At 34.9% G+C, this 22,328-nt stretch overlaps 1 protein-coding gene across 1 annotated transcript in view; it reads left to right on the top strand.

The window, feature by feature from the left end:
- The first annotated feature begins 2,931 nt into the window (after positions 1 to 2,931).
- STXBP4 (syntaxin binding protein 4) overlaps positions 2,932 to 22,328 on the top strand; it is a 48,845-nt gene continuing 29,448 nt past the window's right edge. The window contains exons 1-17 of the mRNA XM_010211745.2: positions 2,932 to 3,008; positions 5,701 to 5,774; positions 5,958 to 6,053; positions 7,037 to 7,106; positions 7,982 to 8,056; positions 9,481 to 9,566; positions 10,307 to 10,436; positions 10,984 to 11,116; positions 12,083 to 12,189; positions 12,559 to 12,739; positions 13,937 to 14,015; positions 15,936 to 16,027; positions 16,531 to 16,627; positions 17,274 to 17,386; positions 17,880 to 17,966; positions 18,507 to 18,572; positions 21,721 to 21,897. Coding sequence (XP_010210047.2) covers positions 2,941 to 3,008; positions 5,701 to 5,774; positions 5,958 to 6,053; positions 7,037 to 7,106; positions 7,982 to 8,056; positions 9,481 to 9,566; positions 10,307 to 10,436; positions 10,984 to 11,116; positions 12,083 to 12,189; positions 12,559 to 12,739; positions 13,937 to 14,015; positions 15,936 to 16,027; positions 16,531 to 16,627; positions 17,274 to 17,386; positions 17,880 to 17,966; positions 18,507 to 18,572; positions 21,721 to 21,897 — 1,731 coding nt within the window. The 5' untranslated portion in view covers positions 2,932 to 2,940. The remainder of the gene's footprint in view (positions 3,009 to 5,700; positions 5,775 to 5,957; positions 6,054 to 7,036; positions 7,107 to 7,981; positions 8,057 to 9,480; positions 9,567 to 10,306; positions 10,437 to 10,983; positions 11,117 to 12,082; positions 12,190 to 12,558; positions 12,740 to 13,936; positions 14,016 to 15,935; positions 16,028 to 16,530; positions 16,628 to 17,273; positions 17,387 to 17,879; positions 17,967 to 18,506; positions 18,573 to 21,720; positions 21,898 to 22,328) is intronic.

Genomic DNA, 22,328 nt, shown 5'->3' with positions numbered 1-22,328 from the left:
TAATGGTATCCACTTCTTTTTAGTAAAAAGTTGACTTGGATTCTAAATGTCAAACTCAAATTCAATCACAACTGAAAAATTTTAATTCCAGACTTCTCCCATGTTGCTAAATAACCATGCCAACATTGTCAGGAAAGATCAGACTATTTTATTCCATCTTTAAAACAACTATAGTTTACAAAGTTTACTTAGAGGTATGCTGTATAGTTACTAGATCACTCCATAAACAATTTTTTGAATAAAAGATTTATCTGAATAACATGCACATAGCTTTGCACATGTTGGCTACATGATGATGCAAGACTATCTATTTTCTATATTTTTTTCCTTCTGGGAGACAAGGTCTCAATGTGCAATGCTTGAAGAATGTATTTGGTTAGATGTTAATTGAGCTTAACCTAAACATTAATTAGTGTATTTTTCTCCACACAAGGGAGTAGCCCCAAACCGTTCATATTTCTCCACAATTACAACATGGCTCATGCTTTTTCTCTTGCATGTTTAACATTATGCCATATAATGATATATGATTTCTTTTAATCTTTATAATGACCCGATAGGCAGAGTGTATTTTGAATAATTAGTGGGTTTGGAAAGATCAGAAAGAAGTGTCTGCTGACACTATATAATAAGGCGTTCTCTTAACTGTGGTCCTTAATGTCTTAATGAATATTCAGCCTTTAAGGCTACAGTTGCATAACCAACTTTTATAGGATTTTTACAAAGGCCTTTTTTTATTTCTAATAAACAGATCTGGTAAGTCTTGCTGTCAAGATTTACAGGATGGAAGATTAGGTAAATCTTTCTATCTGGTTGCTAAATGATTACAAAATTTCTTTGGGGGAAGGTGAGTCATAATGAATAATGATGCCAGAAGACAGTAACTTACTGGCTGTTTGAAAAAGAATCTGAGTCTGCTTGGCCCACAAGGTAGTAAAAAATATCTTGTGAAAATTCGCTTTTGCTTGCTGATGTTATGTATTATGGGTTTTAAAAGGGTTGCTGTATTGCTAGCTCTTTGTAATTGGTGTTCCACAAAGTTTGCTCTTGAAAGGCAGAAAACAGGGAAGAGAAGCAGTAATGCTCTATATGACTCCATTAGAAACAACAAAAGCTGCGGCAGGATTTTGTGATAAAGGGGGATAGAAATCCAGAGGAGGAGTTCAGGAAGCTCAGCAGTGCGTAGTGTTTCCTTGGAGAGGCAAAGGAGGGACAAGTGTTTGAAGGAAAGGTGTATTGGTGATAACAGAATTCCAATGAGTAATAAAGACTTACACTGCTTTATGTCAGCTTTGATGTTGGGAGTTTTTTGTCATGCCTGGTTTATTTAACAAACGCGTTACCTTCCTAAGAATTGAAAAACACAGCCGTGTATTTTGTGTTTCATATTGTTTTGTGTTTCTGGTAGGATACCAGAAATAAGTAAAGCTATGTTGGTCAAAGTGATTTTTTTGACAAGCTTGCCTGATACTAATGTAATAAATTGAACTCTATTGATATTAAGAACAGTGGAAATATTGTGGTAGAAAGGGCACTGGTATTTTATTCATCATCTTACATAATTTGCTTTGAGTACATCTGATTGATACGGTGCTTAAAATATCAAGGGCTTTTCTTGGACTCAAGTATTAGTAGTGCTAACAGAGTTAAATTGAATCAGGTAAGGGTATGAAGGGTGAAACTTTTCTCACTGAATATACGTGAGCATCCACAGGACTCCAGTGAAGCTGTTCACGGTGTGGCCATCACAAGGCTGGTCTGTGGTCCCACTTCCATCATTGACCTGCTCCTTAATCTCTAGTAGCCCTCTCTGCCCATCTCTGTGTTTAGCCCGCAGGCTTTTCTTGCTCTGGGGACTGACCTCAGCGTTTGTGTGAACACAGGTTACACTGCTTGGAATCAGAGAGGTCAAAAATCCGTCCTCTAAAACAATCACACGTTAATGAAGCCACAAGCTCTACAACTTTAAGACAAGTGTGTGGGGTGAGCGTGTGCATCCCTGGCACAACCACGAGGCCCTGCTGTGCAGCTCCAGACACTGGCAGATGTCGTCTCCTCACGGGGTGACCCTGCTTTAGAGAGGGCTCATCCTGCTGCTTAAACAAGGGCCCGAGTGAACACAGAGTCTTTGGGTTTTGTTTCGAACAGTGATTTTTAAGAGATCTTTCAGAGAGAGGAAGAATATCAGAGTGCAGGTACCTATTCAGAAGTTCTTTTTTCTAGGTGCTTTGCTGACATCCCACTAGGTGATCTGATTCAAACAGGCCCTGCAAAGCTCCATCGCACCATTTTATTATTTGCCTTCACAAGAAAACATACATGTCTGCTTCTGTTTTTACAGGAAATAAGTAAATTAAGTTCTGTGTTCACTTTTCACTGTTATATTAAAACAGTGTAGCTAAATTAAAACATCATCAAGTCCATACCATGGTTGGAGATAGGAAGTATTAGCACAATGACATTTGTTTCATTAATGCTTTCAGTCTGTCTACTTCGTTGGCTTTTCCTGTGGTGTGTGGATGTTTATAATCCAATCTATTAGCAAGATAGCTTTAGAGAGATCATCATTTACCACTTCGGACTGTGCTTGGAGGGAACAGTAAATGTTTTAATTACTTTATTTTCTTTGGCTGCTGCTAGATGTAGATTGCATAATCACATTTCTCATAAATGCAAGTGAAATTTCTCTTGAGCTGCTACAAATTGCCATTTAAAAGGGAGGGAAATTAAGCATTGCGTTGATAGGTGAGTTAGTCCACGTGATGCAGAGGGCTTCAGAGAAGATTAAGTAGGCAGAGACACTCGTCTCGGGTTCCGTTTGTTTGTCTTTTAGTTTGTAGCAACATTATTCTGCATGTAGCCTCTGTGCTGTTGAATTGGAAACCTCCAACTTCGGATCGTTTGGAATTTTTTTTGTTTTACGTTCTGCTGTGCTGAAGAATGTCCTTGCTCTCGCCAGGAGATGAAGATGAACCGGAGCGTTTCGACGGTCTCTCTCTCTTGTACTGGTATGCTGAGCAGTTGGGTTTTGATGAATTTTCCCCAGACTGTAACTGGAAAAAGTAGAGTAAGGATAGTTTTAAAGCTGTAGCCATGTGGAGACTTTCTCCTTTTTGTAAGCTGGAGTTTATCATGTAGATGATTGTGGAAATGTCAAATAATACATATTTTGTGATGGGAGGGTATTCTGCTGATATATATAATTATTGTGTTTGTGGAAAAGCGACTGGTAATTTCAGAGGATTGCAGATCAGAAGAGTATCCAGAATGTCACGTTCTTAAGTGTCTAGAAAGCATAAAATAGCTGCTGAAACTACATATATGTGCTGTTAAAAAAGAAAAAAAAAAGTTAAAGATTTAATTTTAACTGCCTTTGCTAGGTGCTCTACACAAAAATGAGTACTTGGTCTATTGCTATTTCAGGACTTCAGCTGAAGTGCTTTTAGTATTTTTGTTTGCATGATGTCAGTGTAACAAAGTCATAGCATGTTTTGTGTAACCTTGTTCTTTTTTAATCACTTTTTTAACTTTTTTTTCTTTTTCTATGTACTAAAAGTTTGTTTACAAGTGTGACATCCGTAGGAATGACCAGTGATACCTGTTGATTTTTTTTTGATAAAAAGATTGACTTTTTTAATGTCTTTTTCTACAAAGAGCACTGGAATTGTTTTTGTTACCACTGCCGATTGTTTCATTTTCCTGTTTCCTTCATTATATTGCTGAGCACATTTCTAATGTTTTGGGGAAATAGCTAACAATTCAGATTACCATTATTCAGTAATGTTTGTTGAATGGGAGCTAAATCCACATCATTGTGTAGTCAAATTGATAAAACACTCTATTTTAATAGTGACTGGTAGCATGTCTTGAGGATCCATCTTTTACGTGATATGGAAGAATACTGAAAAAGCAGCAAGATGTGATATCCTAAACTAATTTGGGCATTTGGAAATTCTTTTGTTCTTGCTTTTATTTGCTAATTGTAAAAACTTATGGTTAAACTATTGATAACAATATTAAGTATTTCTTTTTAATTATGATATTCATAAACTAAAATTCCTCAGATAACGGCTATTCAGGCCTACAACTGTTCAGACTTCACTAATATCAGCATCAAAAGATCTGGAGAAAGTAAAAAGTTCTTGATGAACTAGCACAGTCCTGATGCACTAGAAATAATTACTTAAGGAAAATCCAATTAAGTTGAGATCTCCAATATTATTGAAAGGTTCACATATTAATAAGTAAATAACAATTGTTTGCAGTGCTGATGTTGCAATGTCTGACACCTGCAAATGGCCGCAAGCGTGGCTTTTTTTTTAAATCTTCTCAGATTTCAAAGACGGATACAAATTAGCAACAGACCTGTAAAGATGATGATTAATATATCGGAATAATTTAGATGACACTAGTAGGTATTAATGCAAAATAGTATGCTGCTCCAGTATGCATGTAATTTACCAAAAATTTCACATTAGAAAGCATAATCAATTTTTAAAATATTTTTTTTTCTCGAGTGTTTTCTAGAATGTGTTTAAATAAAAGTAGTTTACTACTACTTTTAGCATTAAGTAAATCTTATGTTATGTCATGGAGTAGCAAGTTAATTAACAATCCTGGCAGTGCCAAATTATACTAATACCATTTTATCATTTCTTTTTGGACTACAGAACAAACAGTGACCAAAATACTGCTGTGAAAATTCTACATTTGAAGCATAGGTTTCTATTTTTGTTTTTAAAGATGAATTTTTAGGTCCATTCTTCTGGCCTTTTCCTAAAATAAAAGGCTAATTTTGCACATCCCTGGGAATTTGAAATCGTGGAATGAATAATTTGTTTTCAGAGCAAGTGCAAGGATCTAATCTGATTGTTTTACAAAACTGAAAGAATTTGGAATGTTTTGTAGGAATTGCATCCCTTGCTCGGTGCTGGAATTTAGGAACATTTGGACCTTTGGGATTTCTTTCTTTCCTCTATCCTTATCAGTACATTTATTCCAGCTTTTGCAGAAATAACCAGCTGCAGGCTTGGAGTTCAAGCTGTGTGCTGGATTTGGTTGTGTGAAAGGATTTAGGTCACTGTGTCCTCCAGTTTGATCTTCTTTTTTTTTTTTCTCCCCCATTAATGAATTGTAGTTGTTCCATTTCACTTTAGCATCATACATGGGAAGATTCAAGCCAGTACCTAACAGAGAACAATATGTAGGTCAAAGCAGAAAAAAATTAGCAGAGCATCTGCTTTTTCGTACCATGGGGCTGGCGCAAACCTGACCCATGGAAGGGCAGGGGATACATGCTATAACTTGATTTTTTTTTTTTTGTAATACCTCATCTGAATGAAAGTACAAAATGATGAAGGTCTAATCTGGATTTATAGGGATTCTTAGCACTTTGTAATCTCAGCACAGTATGCTGGAATGGAACTGTAAATTTATGATTCAGAATTAGGCTGAAATGCTGTAGGGAAAAGGGACTAAACTCAGTGTACCTTATTTTACCTTACTATCAAATTTTTATTTGCAGATTTGCTTTTCTTTTTTATCGTGTATCCCCTCATAGACAGTTGTCAGTCAAGAAAAACTAGTTTTGATGTGTATTACAGTTATTTGTATGATATGTCCCTGTAATTTTTTTTTCTGTATTAGCATAGCACTTTATGTATTTCTGTAATTACAGATGTGATTACTTTTATTTCTCAGGACTATTATGGGCCCTCATGGAATCAATCGAGCTGTTCACCGCATTTCTTTTTCTGATTGCCAGGATGGATTAGGTAATTAGTTTGCACATTTTCTTTATTAAGAGTAAACTGGGTCTAAAAGTACCAGGTGAGCTTTCCCACTTCACACTGACGTTAGCAGAAATTCAATTTATCCGTCTTTGAATTTGATTGTAAAACCATGTGGCACAGAGGGTGGAATAAACAACAACAACTTATTTCCCATTTGTTTTGCAGGAGTTAAAATTATTGGAGGTTATCGGGCACAAACAGCTGAAGATTATGGGATCTTCATTAAGAGAATTCTGCCTGGAGGGATTGCTGCTGTAGATAGTCAGTAATTGTTCTTAAATTTTGTTACAAACTTGTTTTATACAAAAAGCTGCTAGGTCCAGTCATCTTTATTTTACTTTGTGTATGAACGTACTTAAAATAGCATGGGTTATGTTCCTGATACTGTGACTTCTCTTTAAGATAAGAGACATGAAGCATAGATGATTCGTGGGAACATATTTTAATATTTTCAGTTTTTGAGAATATATTCTGACCTACATACAAAAGCAGTTGGTAAGCTCTCAGCATAGTCAAATAAGAATTGAGATGCCCCTGTTAGTTTGGAGGCATTAAGAGTCTTTGTTCCTGTAGAGAATCTGTATTTGTTGAGATCCAGTACATTTTTTTTGACTGTCATTTAGGTGTTCAGTGTGGAAGGAATAAATTATCCTACATATTTTTCAATACTAAAAAAATTTACGGAATATAATTCTGTCCCAGAGCAGTGTTTGAGTTTTGGGTTTTTTTTTTTTTTTTTTTTTGAGATTCCCCTTGGCTTTATGCAGAATGATTACTTAAGGTGATCTAAATCTATTTCGAAAATATTAATTCCTAAACTTGACATTTGGAGAAAGTTAAAATATAAAATTAGTTCAAAAAAAATCTTATAAATGGCTTTCTGGAATGTATAAACCGTGAATATTTTTGTACATTATAACTTGTAGCATAAATCAGCTGAAAATTAATTCTACAACTGGAATTGAATTGAAGGAAGTATAAATTCCAGTCTGGCAAATACCTATGTGTTATGTGTAAATAATAAAGAACAGCTAAATAACATTGTTTTTAGTGCCTATTCTGAGATTAGTGATGCTGATAGTCTTCACAATATTTTAGCTAAATTAGTATCAGAACCTATGGTGCTAAAGTCATGATGTTATGTTTGCTGCAAACTGAAAGGAAAAGCTCTGCTTTGTCCTGGTGGTGTAGTATGTTCCCCATTTTCCTGTTGACTCATAAACTCCTGTTAATCTCATTACAAGGCCGTTTGCTTACTGGAGACCTCATTTTAGATGTCAATGGAGAAAACTTAATTGGAGTAACCAATGAAAGGTATGTTTACACAAATGACTAGATGTTTATTAGAGTTTGGAATACTACATGTTTTCTGCTGTAGTGTACTTTGAATCACACTGACCAGTGATTAGGAGTAACTAACTCCTCAGAAGTCCTTGGAGTTAGTTATACTGGGAATGAAGGTGTCCTGTAAGTCTAGTTCAGCAAAGCTGTCATGGAACATGACAGCAATTTACATGCTTGGATAATGACAGAATAGTCCAATTCTTAAGGCTCTAGATTATAAAATGTATTTGAATGCACTAAAATATTGATATGTTACAATATTAACATTCCAGTAATTATCTGTTGCTTTCATACACATGAAAGTAAGTGATGCAGCTAACAAGAATCAATTGTTTGTAATGAAGCAATTAAGGAGAAGTAGAATATGTTCTGTGGAGTGTGTTGGATGTTTTCTGTAGCTGGATCATTAGTGATCAATATGAAGTCCACAGGGTTGAGTGAGGTGCAAACAGATAAAAATTACAGTGTGCATTGCTAAGGGAATTCCTGAGCAACAAGGCATACCTAAGTAATACCCTGGTCTAGATGGCTAATCCTCTGGGAAATCTAGGAAAGCAGTAGGATGGATCCTGGAAGAGATGTGGGTAAAAGGGAAGAGAAAGAGATGGCAGTTCCAGTTGGCTCCTGTCATCAAAGCCAGGGTCCCTGCAGAGCCTGGCACTCCCTTCTCCAGTGCCCAATGTGGGTTATGCTGTTGACAAGCTTTCTTCTCTCTGTCTGCCAGTGAAAACTATTATCTACTTCAATAATCTCTTGATTTCCTACTATTTTACTGTTACTCAGAGTATAGTTTGTGACAGAACACCAGTATATATATGTACTTTATTGTTTTTTCCTCCTTTTAGGGCTGTTGACATCTTGCGAACAGCATCAGCATCCAATCATATGTCTCTGCTAGTTGCTAGAGATGAAGAAGCAAAGTAAGAGAAAAATAAAACATTGTTTTAAAAAAGCATTCTACCTCAAAACTGATAAAATTCAATGCTATACCTAAAGTAGAGAGGGGGATTTTGTGTAGATTTCTTCCAGATTAAGAATTAGTTGTGGGATTGCATAAGATGTCAGGGCTTTCTGTGTTATGGTAACACTTTATTAGTGTACTGGGCAATGCGAAATGAGTTCTGTTCAGTTTAATTACACTTTTACATCAGTTAAAGTAGGAAGCTTCAATTTCAGTTTTGAAATGACTGAAACCCTATGCTACCTGCTAAAAGTCTTAAAAGCTATTTGTTGTGATAATAATATGTTGCTTTTCATTATTTTAGAATATCAGAAGTGCTAGCAAAAATAATATTAACCCCCAGGAGTACTAAACTATGATTTAAGCAGGTCTTACTATGTAAAAAAGGCAAATATGGTTATCTCTTCTCATCCCTTCCCACCCAAAGTTCACTTTTCAGTCTCCAATGACTTCTGAATTAGTCTGGATAAGTAGGTTAAACTGTTCAGGGTAGCAGGTAGTCCAAAATTCCTCCATTATGAGGACATTTGTACTAAAATACTGCTTTAATCTTGTTATTTGAAGTTAAGCATATAAACTAATATTAGCATAGAATTGTGGGGCATATTAGGATGGAAAGAAGCCAGGAAGCCCATCCAGGTCTGTGCTTGCTTTGCATGTAGCAGCTGTTTCCTCCAAAGATTTATGTAACTATATTGGATAGTTTTTGGAAGGGTGTCTGCTGCTATTTGCTTTTCATATGATGTTTGAAGTAATCTTTTCATAAAGGACTTTTTTTCTAAATTCCTTTAGCCCTCCATCTGCCTTACGTGTGTTTTCTGTCGCTTTATTTTTGTATTTTGCAGAAATCTAAATGACTCCATAGCCTCTGTTCTCTCCTTTTTTACCAGACAGTATAGATAGGAGGTCCTCTCTTAATCCGCTTTTATCTAGAGCATAATGACCTAGTTCCTCTAACCTCCTTGAATATTTAAAATCCATCAATTCTGCTGCTTAGCACTATCTGCTTGTAGGATTGCATCAGTTAATTTTATTATTTTATTTTTAAATAATACATCAAACTGAGTTTTTAATAACCCTTTATAGTCCCGATAATTACTTGAGAATTGCAATCCCAAGAAAGTGCAATTTCTGTTCTCTAACTCTGTAAGATTAATTTGCTGATGTTTCTGGTTTACATCATTCTAGATAATTTTGCTTCTATTTTCTATTTAAAAAAAACTCTTAGTACTGAAGCAGTTATAACTCAAACTGAAAAACTTACAGGGTAAAGAGAGGTAATTAAGCATTTTTACCAATATTCCATTGTATTTGTAGTCTGTAGCTCTTCCATCCTTATCCTTTTGTCAAATTTTGTCAAAGAGCATCTTTTTATTGCCACAGAAAGGAATTCCATCACCTGATGGACAAGTATGGCTCTCATAGCAACACCGACTCTGCAAGAAGTTCTCCAACACAACTATTGGCAGGTAAGGATATTACTGTGCTTTTCATGGCAGGGAAAACAGGATTGCTTCCAATCCTGGTATAGCCTCGTGGGACTATAGTCATCCTTCTGTGGAGTAGAATATGTAGTACTTAAAACAGTTTTCATTTTGGGGAAGGTGTGTTAGACCAGTCAGAGCAAATGTCTGAAGTTAGGCAAAACACACGTGTTTACTAATGACTTTAACATTCAGTGTGTAATTTAAACATGCAACTTGACAGGTCCATGCCTCAGTTTCCCCAGCTCTAAAATAAATATGCTACTACTATGTTCAGTGATTTTAATTAACTAATAGTAAGGTGTTTAGTATTTGTATATAAAACATGACATAAGATTTCAGAGTAGCAATAAAGACTTGGGTTAGATTTCTTGATGTTCTCATCCTCCTGGAGTGGTTGAATGTCTTCATATATCTGTGCAGTTATCCTTCAGGAAAGAGACTCGAGATGTTTTGGAGTTTTTGTTTGCTTGTTTCCAAGCTGGACAAAAAAAAATCATCACTTGCTAGGTTTTTAAAAAAGTGCTTTTGGAAACCTGAGTGGTTCTTAATTTTTAGCTGGGCAGAATCTTTATTTAGATGCTTGTTTTTGTGTGCATGCGCTTTCTAACATGAAAATAATCCAGTGGAATTATTTACATGAATTGAAACAAATGTGTGCAAATGTGTGTTTTATTTGCTTTTTTTTTTCTTATTCCCTCTCCCTTTTTTTTGTCTCCTTTAAGCAAAACGTATTGACAGCCTTTCTTCTGGGTCATCCTCAAGGTCACAGAGTCCTCAGTTCCATCCAAAGGATATTACTGCCATGAACAGCAGAAATGATTCTGTCCTAGCACCGTCCCCAAAGCTGGCAAAGTAACTTCTGAAATGACTGAAACTCTCTTGTTCAAACTGTAGAAATTACTGTATTAGGTTGCTCAAGAAAATACTGCATTAAGCACTGAATGCTTAAACATTTTCAATTATGTAACTGATAATACTACTGATATTTCAAATTCTTTCAGTCTTAACCAGCTATTTTTCTCCTCATTTTCTCATTTATTTATTGTTTACAGAGTAAAAGTAGATTAATTGAGTTGTCTAGATCTAATGAATAATGCCCCTGGTTTATGTGTGCACAGATGCTCCCTAAACCTGTCTGTAGTACAGAGTTTGGTCCTGTGAAATGGTGTATTGGTTATTTAAAAGATAAGTCGGAATTGCCAAAAGTAGTAACTGAAGTTGCTGATTTTGTAGCAAGTAGACACTGTAGTGCTTGAACATTTGGATTAAATGTCTACTACTTCAATTTGATTGCTGTAATACATATTTATGAAATCAACAAGCTAAAGGTTACATCAGTTGTGACTCTAAATTGAATATATATTTCTGTGGAGTAATTCTGTTCTTTTTCTTTTCCTAGGGATAGTGTGTTTCAGATTATCTCTGTTTGTAAAGGAACAAGCCTAGGTTTGAATATTGTAGGAGGAATTAACAGAAATGAAGGGCCTTTGGTTTATATTCAAGAAGTTATCCCTGGTGGTGACTGTCATAAGGTAGAAAATTTAAAGACCTTTTTTTCATTTGTTTCTAACAATTGCAATACATAAACCAGGACAATTTATAAGTTTTTTTTTTTAAAAAAAGGGCAGAGGACTCTTTCATCTGCTTCAAGCACACAAAGCTGCTTTTCCAAGCGTGCTCTTTTGTATCCTGTGTTCTTATGGTTATTTTGATGGATAGATGCTCGTGTTTTCTTGCCAAGTATGTATTAATTTCACCAGCAATGATTTTGCCACAAACTTTGTCTATAGCTATTTCTGACCCAGATTTTCTAGATTAAGGGTAATCCCAAAATGCAGTGACAGCAAGAAAAAGTACAGTGTTTCTTCAAAACTTCTTTTAATCGATAAACAGTAATTTTTCGTGCTATTTCATGGTGGCCTTTAGAACATTTTCTCATCGTAAATATCTGATTTGAAGCCTATCACATTTTTAATTAATGGAATGAGGGTCATTAATCTGCAGTAGATTCTAATATTAGCAATATTAGAGATAATTGTCCCACTTTGACTATCCCAAAGTTTGAGGAACCTAGACAGAAAATATATTTAGAGTTTTTGCCACAGGAGGGCAGCATTGAAGTTCACATCTTTTAATAGGCTGGACGTAATCAGAATGGAGGATGCAGGACTTAAGTAACAAGAAATTTAGTAGAGTTCTGTCAAGCAGATAATGCGTGTGTGTATTGTAAATACCAGCTTAATTTTTATATTTCCTACAATATTTTTATACAAAGTTTGTTGCATACCTGTAGGCTATTTCTGTGTTTGATCTCTTAGAAATTGAAGAATGCAGACATGTTGCATGTATTTAATGCATGTTACATTAGAAAAATGTGGCAGTCCTTAGCAGATGGAAAGATGTGGCCAACGTGCTCTACTTAGACATTCTTCCTGTAGCATTAACAGTTGTTGAAAAATTTGTGTGTGTTTGTTTGATTTTGATTTGTTGTGGATTAGGACGGGCGATTGAAGCCTGGAGATCAGCTTGTATCCATAAACAAAGAGTCAATGATTGGTGTTTCCTATGAAGAGGCGAAAAGTATCATCGAGAGAATAAACATGAGGTAATTGTATTTGTCAGGCTTCCAAACCTCCAAAATGGTTGTTGTGTGATACTTGTATTCACATTAATGTAAAACATTTTGTCATGTGTGGTTTGAGGAAATAAAAAGGATATTCCTGATTCTGAAATATTCAGCTATGACACTGTTTCTTATAAAAAGGACCAAATGTGTCATTTATCCCTGTATAATTATGGCAAACTTTCTTTCCTTTTAAAGGAAATCAAAAACATACTACATGTTGTTCTAGTGCTAGGACATGAAATGTCCTTAAAAAAAAAATCACTCATGGTGTTTGGGAATTTTTTTGCGAGGAGCATATCTTCTTATGAACAATGTCATATGCAACGTGTTCTCTTATTTTCATTTTAGATTTGAAAGTTTTTGGGAGATAGCTTTCATTAGACAAAATGAAAGCTATTCAGAGGAACTGCAGCGACCGTCCAGTCTCTTAACATCATCCTCTGTAGTTTATGGAGAGCAACAGGCTGCAGTAGTTAGTCCCCTGGCATCTCCTAATGGGAAGCTTGTTTCGAGGCTCACCACTAATGCTGTGAGTAGACTTAGGACAAGTGTTAGTATAAACTGAGCAAATGGTTGTTTTCTGAATTCTACTCAGGCTTCAGTATAGGGTTCCTTTACTTCAGTTTCTATTCTAGTAAGAAAAATGAGTGGCTCCTTTCCTACAAAACGTTTATTTGGAATATCAAGACTCTTTCAGATGGCTTACTGTGTAACAGTAGAATAAACCAAACTGATGAGAGAGATAAGAATACAGGTTGACTTGTGATGAGAAAAGAAATCAGCTGAAGGAAACATTGACTGCATTCTTACATGCAAAGGTTTTCTTTGGTGTTTCCTAGGCAATAAAGGTTAAGAAGGAGATATTTTCTGTTTAGTCAATTATATATTTCAAAGTTAGGGAGTCATTGCTTACTATGTATGTGCGAGTACAGATCTCACAAGTTACACCTCCTCCATGGTAATGAGATTTTTTGATCAAAAACCAGAATCCATTCATTATTTTAATTCAAATAGTTCACCCTTGCTGTACAAAGCAGTGTTGACCTTAAGACAAGAAAGAACATTTTAGAATTACTCCATTATTTTGATTTTTCAAAGATATTTTACAATTTGAAGCATTTTTTAACACCAAATTAATTTTTTTGAACAAAAAAGAGGAAAATGTTCCATGTTAACTATGAAGTCAGAAGAGGTGATTCTCAGCTGTTCTTACGTTCATATTTGAAACTCCTGCCCATTTGTTCTTTCTTATCAGAAATATAAACATAGAAGCAGGTTGCCCATAGAGACTCCCCTGTGAAAATATTCATTCTCCATCTGTGAAAATATTCAAAACTCACTCAACTGTACAAGTCCTTGATCTAAATTGGCACTGGCTTGAGTGTGCTTGCAATTATGTATGGGCTAGACCACTTACTTTCTTAAGTGGTTCCTTGCCACAAAACAAGCAAATTTCTGTTTGTAGGTGCAGTGGATCTGAACAGATGCCTTTAGCTTTTTTTCTTCTTTAATGACATTTCTCACTTTCCCCAGCTTGCGCAGCTCTTCTCTCAGGATTGTTTTAGTCTAGCCACTCCTTTGCTCTCCCCTCTGCCTTCCTTCTTCTCCCTCTTTTGGAGGTTAATATGCCTGTCCAATTCATCTGTATTTTTTTTTTGTTTTTCGCTTGTTTTAGGAAATGGCATTTCATGACTTTTTTCTTTTTCCCCACTCTCTCTCCCCACAGATGGAATCTGGAATAAGGAAGAGAGAGCAATCTCCAGTTGCAACTGTAGACAGCAGCCCTACCGATGCACCTGCCCCCGGTAACTTCCAATTTAATTCTTTTTTTTTTTTCCTCACTGACTGTCCTATACAAAATACCACTTAATCCATAGACTTTATAGAAAGAAATATTGGGCCTTTTTTTAATATCACATAAAAAAAAAGTTTTATTTGAAAAACGTCACTGAACAATCTATTTATCTTGCAGCAGACTGTGTCTTTAGTAACCAAATGTTATCATTTGTTATATAGCAGTAATTGTAATAGGCTCAGTTGAAATCAGATAATGAAGACTTATATGTAGATCAAGATTAGGTTGCCATAGAAACTGTTCTTTCATGATTTGTTGAAATTCTGCGGATGTATACAGCCTGCACCTTAAAAAAAATCAGGACAGCATGTTGAAAGAACAGAAATATGTGCGAACCTCCTTAACATTTTGTTTTGTTTTCTAGTTTTTAACAAATAGAATTCTAGAGTAGTTTCCTGAATGTATACGGGACAGTGGTTTTCAAACAAAGACAATATTTACTTTGATCATATTTTAAAATATATATTTTGAATTTTTAAAAAAAGAAAAAAATGTAAAAATGCATCTGACATGATAAGTTATATTGTTTCATTTCATAAGTGTAGCTTTATGTTTTTTTTCTGCATGAAGACCTGAACTATATTCTTCTGACAATAGTATGGATAGCATATCCATAGCAATAGGATATCCCCTGCCCCTCCAAATGATCTGTACCTGTCTGAGAAGGGAGAGGACAAACATATCGAGCCTGATTTATCCTAGAGGTTGCTCCACTGCCATTATTGTACCTGGGATTATTATGACCCATATTAGATATTCTAGTTCTAAATGAAACAATCTCCATATTAAAAATGTGATCAGTTTGCTCCCTGTTCCCTGTTATGGCATATGAACTTTTGAAACTGGAGAGATTGTAATATTTATTAAAGTTTAATTTAGTGTGACAAAGCTGTTTGATTACTAATCACAAAAAACACAACTAAGCATAAGGCAGAACATGTTCAGATTATCAGACTCTTGATTAATATTATGCAATACATGGAAGGGTCACAGTTGCTTAAAAGAGCTCAAGAAAGTCACAGTTTTTTAACATCTCTGAATAACATAGAACTAATGACTGCAAAAATCACTACTAGAACAGAAAGTGGAAATTCTTGACAGCCCCAGTGTACTGTCTCTTGTCACTTTTTCACTTTAGTCTTACTTAATCCTTTTACATAGCACATCCTTAGTCAAAGCTGTTACTTCTTACTGCCCTTTTTCAAGAAGAACCTTGAAAAATTCAAGTAGCTCTGAAATTTTAAAAAATTCTGTAATAAAAATGAGCATAATCTTGAGAAATTCTTGCAGAAATTCTTGCAGAAAGCTTTTTCATTCTGAGATGAAAGGAAGAGTGCTAATTCACTGGATGTCCTAGCCCACTGTCTTCAGAATTTAATATAGCTTGTGAGAGGTGGTAGTGTCAGAGATTTTCAAGATGCTTTGGTTTATGCTTTGGCATAGAAAGAGAATGTAAATTACTTTGAGCTTGGAAACAGATACTCTGTGAAATAATAAAATAAAAAGAACTCTTCTGTTGCATTAGATAGATTCTCAAACTGCAAGGTTTTCCAGTTTTCAAATTGTGTTTTTTTTTGATTGAGCACCGCTCTACTCCATTAATGAAATAATAACTTAAGATTTAAAATATATTCCTTTTTTCTCTGCAAAATTGTAGCCAATTAATTTGTTCATTTAAATGGAGAGTAATACATTAAACAGCCAAAGAAATTGCAAGTTAGCTGTTATTTTTGCCTGTAGCCTGTGTTCAAAGGCTCCAAATGGTGCCGCCTCTTCTGTTGTTCAAGAGCAAAGTTTCAGAACAGATTATTCAGAAAACAAAACTTACAACTCAATCTTCATTTAATTAAATTTTTTTTTTTCTTCTTAGTTATCTCCCCCAACAACATTGATGATTATGGGCTGCAAAGGAAGAATATCTTGAACTCTACAGTTCGTCTCAAAGCAGAAAAGCTGGAGAGAGTAAGTACTTTTGGTTTTTGAGAGGGCTTTTTTCCCACCCTTGGTGCATATAAAGCAACATGAGAGTATTTCTAGCTCATTAAGCGTGAAGACATAAAATATACATAAAATATTCTATTTGGATAGTTCTTTCAGATTGCAAACTGATGCTTCATTTTATATATTGGACAAATAACTGTTTTTGCCAGTCTAGTTAGTGTTTAACTCTGTTACCTTCTGGGAATCTCAATGTCCACCAGGATTTTTAAGGCTGTTGCTAAGGAAAAGGTTTTTACATTATTATACTGATTATTATTCAAGGATAAATAATATCTGAATATCTCTCAATTAGAAGGCAGTCATAAAGAGTCTCTGTAAAAAGTCTCAGTGTTGTCCCTGAGAGGATATTATGATACAAAAAGGTTGTTTGAAGTGGAGTTTTTCAATTACTTCACCCATGTTCCTGCAGTCATTATCCCTAGCCTTTTTTTTTCTTTTTCTCCAAATAAGTCTTCCTTTTCCAGGCATTGAATTATCTGGGGATACAGCCCACAGATGAACAGCAACAAGCCCTAAGGCAGCAACTTGAGAAGGATTCTGAAGGAACAGTCTCTTTTGGAGGTAATCATTTGTTAATTGCCCTAGAAAATGATGCAACACAGAAGTATAAAAATGATAGATAATACCAATTCATACATATTTTATATTAAATATCTTTTGCATCTATGTGTAAATACTGAAATAAAAAGGAACTCTGAGACAGGAATCTTTTTTTCTAAATTTTCTAAATTTCTAAATTTGCCTTGCAAATAGGGCATCTTAATAGTGTAAGGATTTTTTTTTCAAAGAAAAGGGTTTATCCTTAAAAGATTTCATTAAAATGACATATGAAATACATTTTAAACACTTGATATATTTACTCTTATGTCTTAAGATGCTTTGTTAAATAATGGCTTTCATTTTAGTTGTAACTAGTTGTAGAAAATAAGAACACATAAGAAATAAGTGCTTAAAGAGTTCACTTTAAAGGTGAACTTTCATCTCAGGTCTATTTTGAATATTTTGTTCAAGTTTTTCATGGCCTAATCTAATGTTCGTGCTTTAAGAGTAGTGTCCAAGAAAACTATAGAAGAAGGAAGAAGCTAATGGGGGAAAGGCTCTGTATTTATAAAGGGTTTCATGATATTAGCAGTTGTATTATATTTGATGATACTAATACCAAACTGAAAGCACAGACTACAGCAACACAGTCCAATGCATTTTTTAGATTTTGTTCAGGTTTCAAGGAATCTGTTCTCTTTGCAATTGAATGCAACAGATGGTGACCAAAAGCCTGAAACATTTGAAGCCAATGAAATTACCAGTTTTTCAGATTCACAGGTAAAGGAAGAGATTATTGGAAAGCTTATTATTATTTATTTATTTATTTTTAAAGATTATTCCTATTTGAGACAACTTTTTAGAACATCAGAACATCTACATCTACATCAGAACTTTCTTTAAAATAACCTAGTTTCTGAAGCAACCTACTTTGAAGGAAGCAGTTCACATAACTATTTGTGATTGTTAAGAGTATGGACAATAGTGATTTACTGAGGTTCCTTAAGTGGGTTATGTTTTACTACTCACTGTGTGATTTGAACTTCCATACTGAGGAACAATAATGTTACTGTTCTATTGGAAGAAAAGGTGCTTACAATTTTAACAAAGAACGAATTGTTAAGTATTTCTGCAAATGAGTATTTTTGAATAAGCTTAAAATTAATATTATGCTCTCATTTTATTAACAACACCTTTTAAGAAAAAAAAAGGTAAATGACAGAGAGATGCAGTTAGCACTGGTTTCTAACTCTGCCTGTTTAAATATGCACAGTTTGCAGCTTGTGATTTGTTGGAGGATGACATGGAAAGGCTTAAGAAAGAAAGAAATGAAGCTTTGAAAGAAATAAGCAAATTAAAGGTAATACTTAATTTTCATTGCTTCTAAATTGTTCAATAAAATTTATTTTCTGAATGATCATTATTCGAAAACTTCCAAACCTGACAAGAATCAATCTATGATGGCCCTATTTTTTTGTACTCTTTTCTTAAACGTGCAATCAAAGACAGGATATTGTGTTACAAATACTCATGGTCTGACTCAGTATCTTCTGTATCTACCTTTGGCAGTATTTTAACAACCTTTCTGATAGAAACAATGGTCATAAATATAATGGTGAAAATAACTTGAATATTAAGAACTTATATAAGAATATATACAAAATGAGTGTCTTTGCTTATTTAATGTTATTAGTAAACCTTATGTCATGGCTTAGAAGCAGCAGTATTATAGAAGTCATTAGTAAGTACATTGGTAGAAGTACAGTCATGTTGAGTGTTACTAGCTGTACTTTTGGTTGAGCTGCTTGGTCGTAAGTGAAAATTGAGAATAAAAACCAACTATTTCTCTCTTAGATCTAATTATTTCTTGTTCCCCCTCCCATCCTTCTTTTCTGGACAGGAGGAATTGTCTGAATCTGTGAGCTTACAGAAGCAGTTATCAGAGGAGCTGCAGACAGTCAAGCAAGTATGTTGGAGTTTTTCAAAATGGATAATTCTGAAGATTTGTTCTTTTTTTTCTCGGTTGTTTTGGGGAATATCTTGTTTCTGCATCCATGTTCTCTGAAAATTATCAGGAGAAGAAATCACATTTGTTTAGCAAATTTAGCCATCTTCCATATCTTAAGATAAATTTCCAGCTGTGTTTGTGTCCTTCATTTATAGCTTGCCTTCAAAACCAGGTAACTAACCAGTTTCCTACCACTTCTACCCAACATTATCCTTATTAGTGGTTTTCTCTTACTGAGCTGCTTGGCCTTTCTTCTCTACTGCTACAGACACTCCTTGTAGGTTTGTCTTACTACTGTCTGCTCCATCAGATATCATAAATAAAAACGCAGCAGTTTAAAAATATGTCGTCTTAGGTTACATTACGACTAGGTTTACATTTTTCCTTATAACTGTGTATTTGTTGAGCATCTTTATTATAACCTTCAATATAATATAACTGCTTAAAGCTTTCTTGGTTCATATTGTCATATTGTGCTCTGCAGTGCAATAAACTAGATTGATTTTTGACTGAAACTTAATTGGAAGATGTGTTACAAGAGCTCATCTCATGTTGCACTTGATAGGGGTGTTCAGTCTATCAGTCTAGACTAGAGCTTGTACAAAGTAAAAACACTAAACTGCAGATTTTATGGCCATCATTTCCTCAGGACTGAGTGTTTCAGTCTACCTGGGTGCTCCTGTCAATAAGGCAGACTTAGCCAAAGGCTATTTAAGGTAAATAGCTTGTCTGTGGTGAAGGCAATACCCACTTTCTACCACATGAGGCCGTCAAACTTTTATTTTTCTGGGAACTATTGTCATGTGACTTTAAAGGTCAGCTCTGCATGGAAGAGTATGAACTTCCAGGGACTAAATATTATTTTCTCAGAACTACTTTAACTAATTGGGATTGAAAAGGATCAAGATAGTGAAATGAAAGGGAAGTCAAATATTACAGGCAGTTTGAGCAATATTTTATTTGGAGCCTGTTTTTTAGAAGGTAGTAGGAGGCTTTTCATAGAATTTGGAATGCTGTTCACACTTCTGGTGCTGTCAGGTATTTTATATACTTTTCTGTAGCTTAGAGCAAAAGTTCACACCTTCCTTTAATTGGCACAGAAATTTATTCCACGGCCAGGCTGTTGCTGAAGGCTGCTTCATCCTGAAGACCCCCTAGTCCTCATCATATTGATAGGGCCCCCTCTTTTTCTGCTGATGGTTTGTTGGTTTGATCTGTGCATATGTGTTAGGGTCACCACTGCCTTAGGGAGTGTGTTAGGAAAAGGTCCCTACCCTGCCTTAGTGCTGTGCAAGCAGCCAGCTCTCAAACCAGCAGACACACACACAGCAACAAGCTTTGAAACAGACTCTGTTTCCAGGCGGAGAAAATAGGAAATCATATAAAATACACACATCTAATGCTTTGTTTAAAAAGAAAATACAAAACCTCTCCAAAAAACTCTGTGTTATCATTGCATGATGTCATTGTAAGGTTTTTTTAAAATGTACCTTTTATCGCCTGTAGTCCCATGATGGAAAGCTCTAAACTATATAAAATCAACGTTGCCTGTATTCAGTAATGAAGTTAGTGTTTGCTATGTATGTGATTACCTTTTAAAAATATTTTCTGAGAGACCAGAATGTCCCTGGCAATCTTCCAAACTGGTACCATATTGCAAAGCCATTGTAAATATGAGGAAGATGATGTCCTATATATGTCATTCAGATAAGTTTACTTATACCCCAAAACACATATCCTGTATTAAAATTAAAGGTTTATAGAGTAAAGATCATCTGAGGATGAGATTGGTAGGAATGGTGACCTTTTTACAAGAAAAACATTGTGGTATAAGAAAACCTGACTGAAGAACCGGTTGCCTTTGATTTTCCAGGAACATTGGTTTCACTGCCAATTACTGGAAAGTTATTTCCTAGTTATAGATTCTCAGTGTGTCTTTCTGTTCAGGCTCTGTCCCCATCTAGCCTCATTTCCACCCAGGATACAGTTATGACAGTAGGATATAATAAATTCTGGAGTAGAATAGGAGTAGAATATTCACCCAATTGTCCTTGGCTGAAGAATTTGTACAAAGAATTTGAACTTCTTTGAATTCCTTTATTTAAAGTTTATAATTTTAATAATATATTCCTATTAAATTAATATATTTCTCCATAGCTTAAAAGAAAGCCAAGGGGAAAAATAATTTAGTGTGTCTGGTGATAGTAAACCTGAGAGCATGCTGTGTATCTACATATGTCTGTATATTTTTTTTTCTTTGCAATGGGGGCAATTTTGGATGTAGATAACTTTGTGATGAAATGATTTAAAAAGTTGTGGCTGAAAAAAGCTGTTTATTTTTCTTCCTGAAGAAGCAAGTGTTTTCTGATAACACTTAAGAAGGAAAGAGTTTGTGCTCTAGGTGAACTTGGGTCCTGTGACCTATGTCAGTTGTTTTGCATTAAATTTAATTAAGCATTAAGGCTCATAGGAGTTTATTGATTGTGAGAAAGACACGAATAAGGACCCCTGTTCTTACACAGTGTACTGCAGACACTCAACTGCAAATGGTCAGAGTCTTTATTAGCTGCTTAACCAGGAGTTAGTTGAATTAGCTACTTCCAGAAAGTGTGTGTGTATCTTCCTTTTTACTCTGATTTTTTTTGTATAGGACACATCATTCATACATATTTTAAGAATAGTTTGGACTGAATACCTTCTAAAGTCCATTTAAATAATGTGGAAACTCTGATTTAAGTGTGAATTAAGGCAGTAATAATCATATATGAAATAATAACATATACCATTAGAAGTGTTTTCTTAATACAGAAGTGATTGGACAGAGTAACAGTGTCAGATACATTTCTATAAAAATTTCGTTCTATTAAATTACAGTATTCATGGAATTCACAATTTAACTTATTAGGAAAATTGTCTTTATTTGCAAAAACCTGTTCTTTCACTGCACATAGTAAATTTGAAAATTAAGAAATGAATCATCTAATCATCAATTCTGAAAGGCAGCCTTAATGACAACTGCAATATTCTTGAGCTAAATCAATACGCCCCTCTCTCTAGTTCTCTCAGCAGGTGTTGCAACTTTTCAATTAAATTCTGTCGTTTATAGGAAGCCAAGGCAGCTGTGGAAGAGGCAAGAGCCTTGCGGAGCAGGATTCATCTCGCGGAAGCGGCGCAGCGGCAGGCGCGGGGAATGGAGCTGGACTACGAAGAAGTAATTCGCCTGTTAGAAGCTGAAATTGTAGAGCTGAAGGCTCAGCTCACTAATAATTCTGGCCAAAATAAAGTAAGCAAAGCAGTCGCCTGTCGTGGTTACCATGGTTTCCTCGCTGTTGTCATGTATCTTGTTTTCATTTTCTTTTCATCTGCTTTTCTAAAGTAGGTCACTGTTTGTCTTGTATTATTCAATAACTGGAATGATGCGTGGTGAAGGGGGTAATGCAAAGTGTACGAGCCTTTCTTTACCCAGATAGCTCTCGGCTGGGAAAATAGGAGCCAGATGCATATGTGTCCTAGGTCAATATGACACATCTCAAGTGCATTCCTAACATGGAATACTTGATGATGATACATATATGTGTAGGTTTCGTGTATATGTAAAAATGACCTCATCGTTTTTATTTTTTCATTTAGAAAATAGTAATAATTTGAATATTCTATTTTGATTAAATTTGGACTTAATCAATGCAATCTTTTAAATATGGTTCCTTTTCCCTT

This window comes from Tinamus guttatus, unplaced genomic scaffold, assembly GCF_059628265.1.
Source record: "Tinamus guttatus ecotype Peru unplaced genomic scaffold, ASM5962826v1 Tinamus_guttatus_pri_ptg000649l, whole genome shotgun sequence".
NCBI classification, from domain to species: Eukaryota; Metazoa; Chordata; class Aves; order Tinamiformes; family Tinamidae; genus Tinamus; species Tinamus guttatus.
The sequence above is the reverse complement of the archived record's forward strand: the minus strand, read 5'-3'. Positions and strand labels throughout refer to the sequence as shown.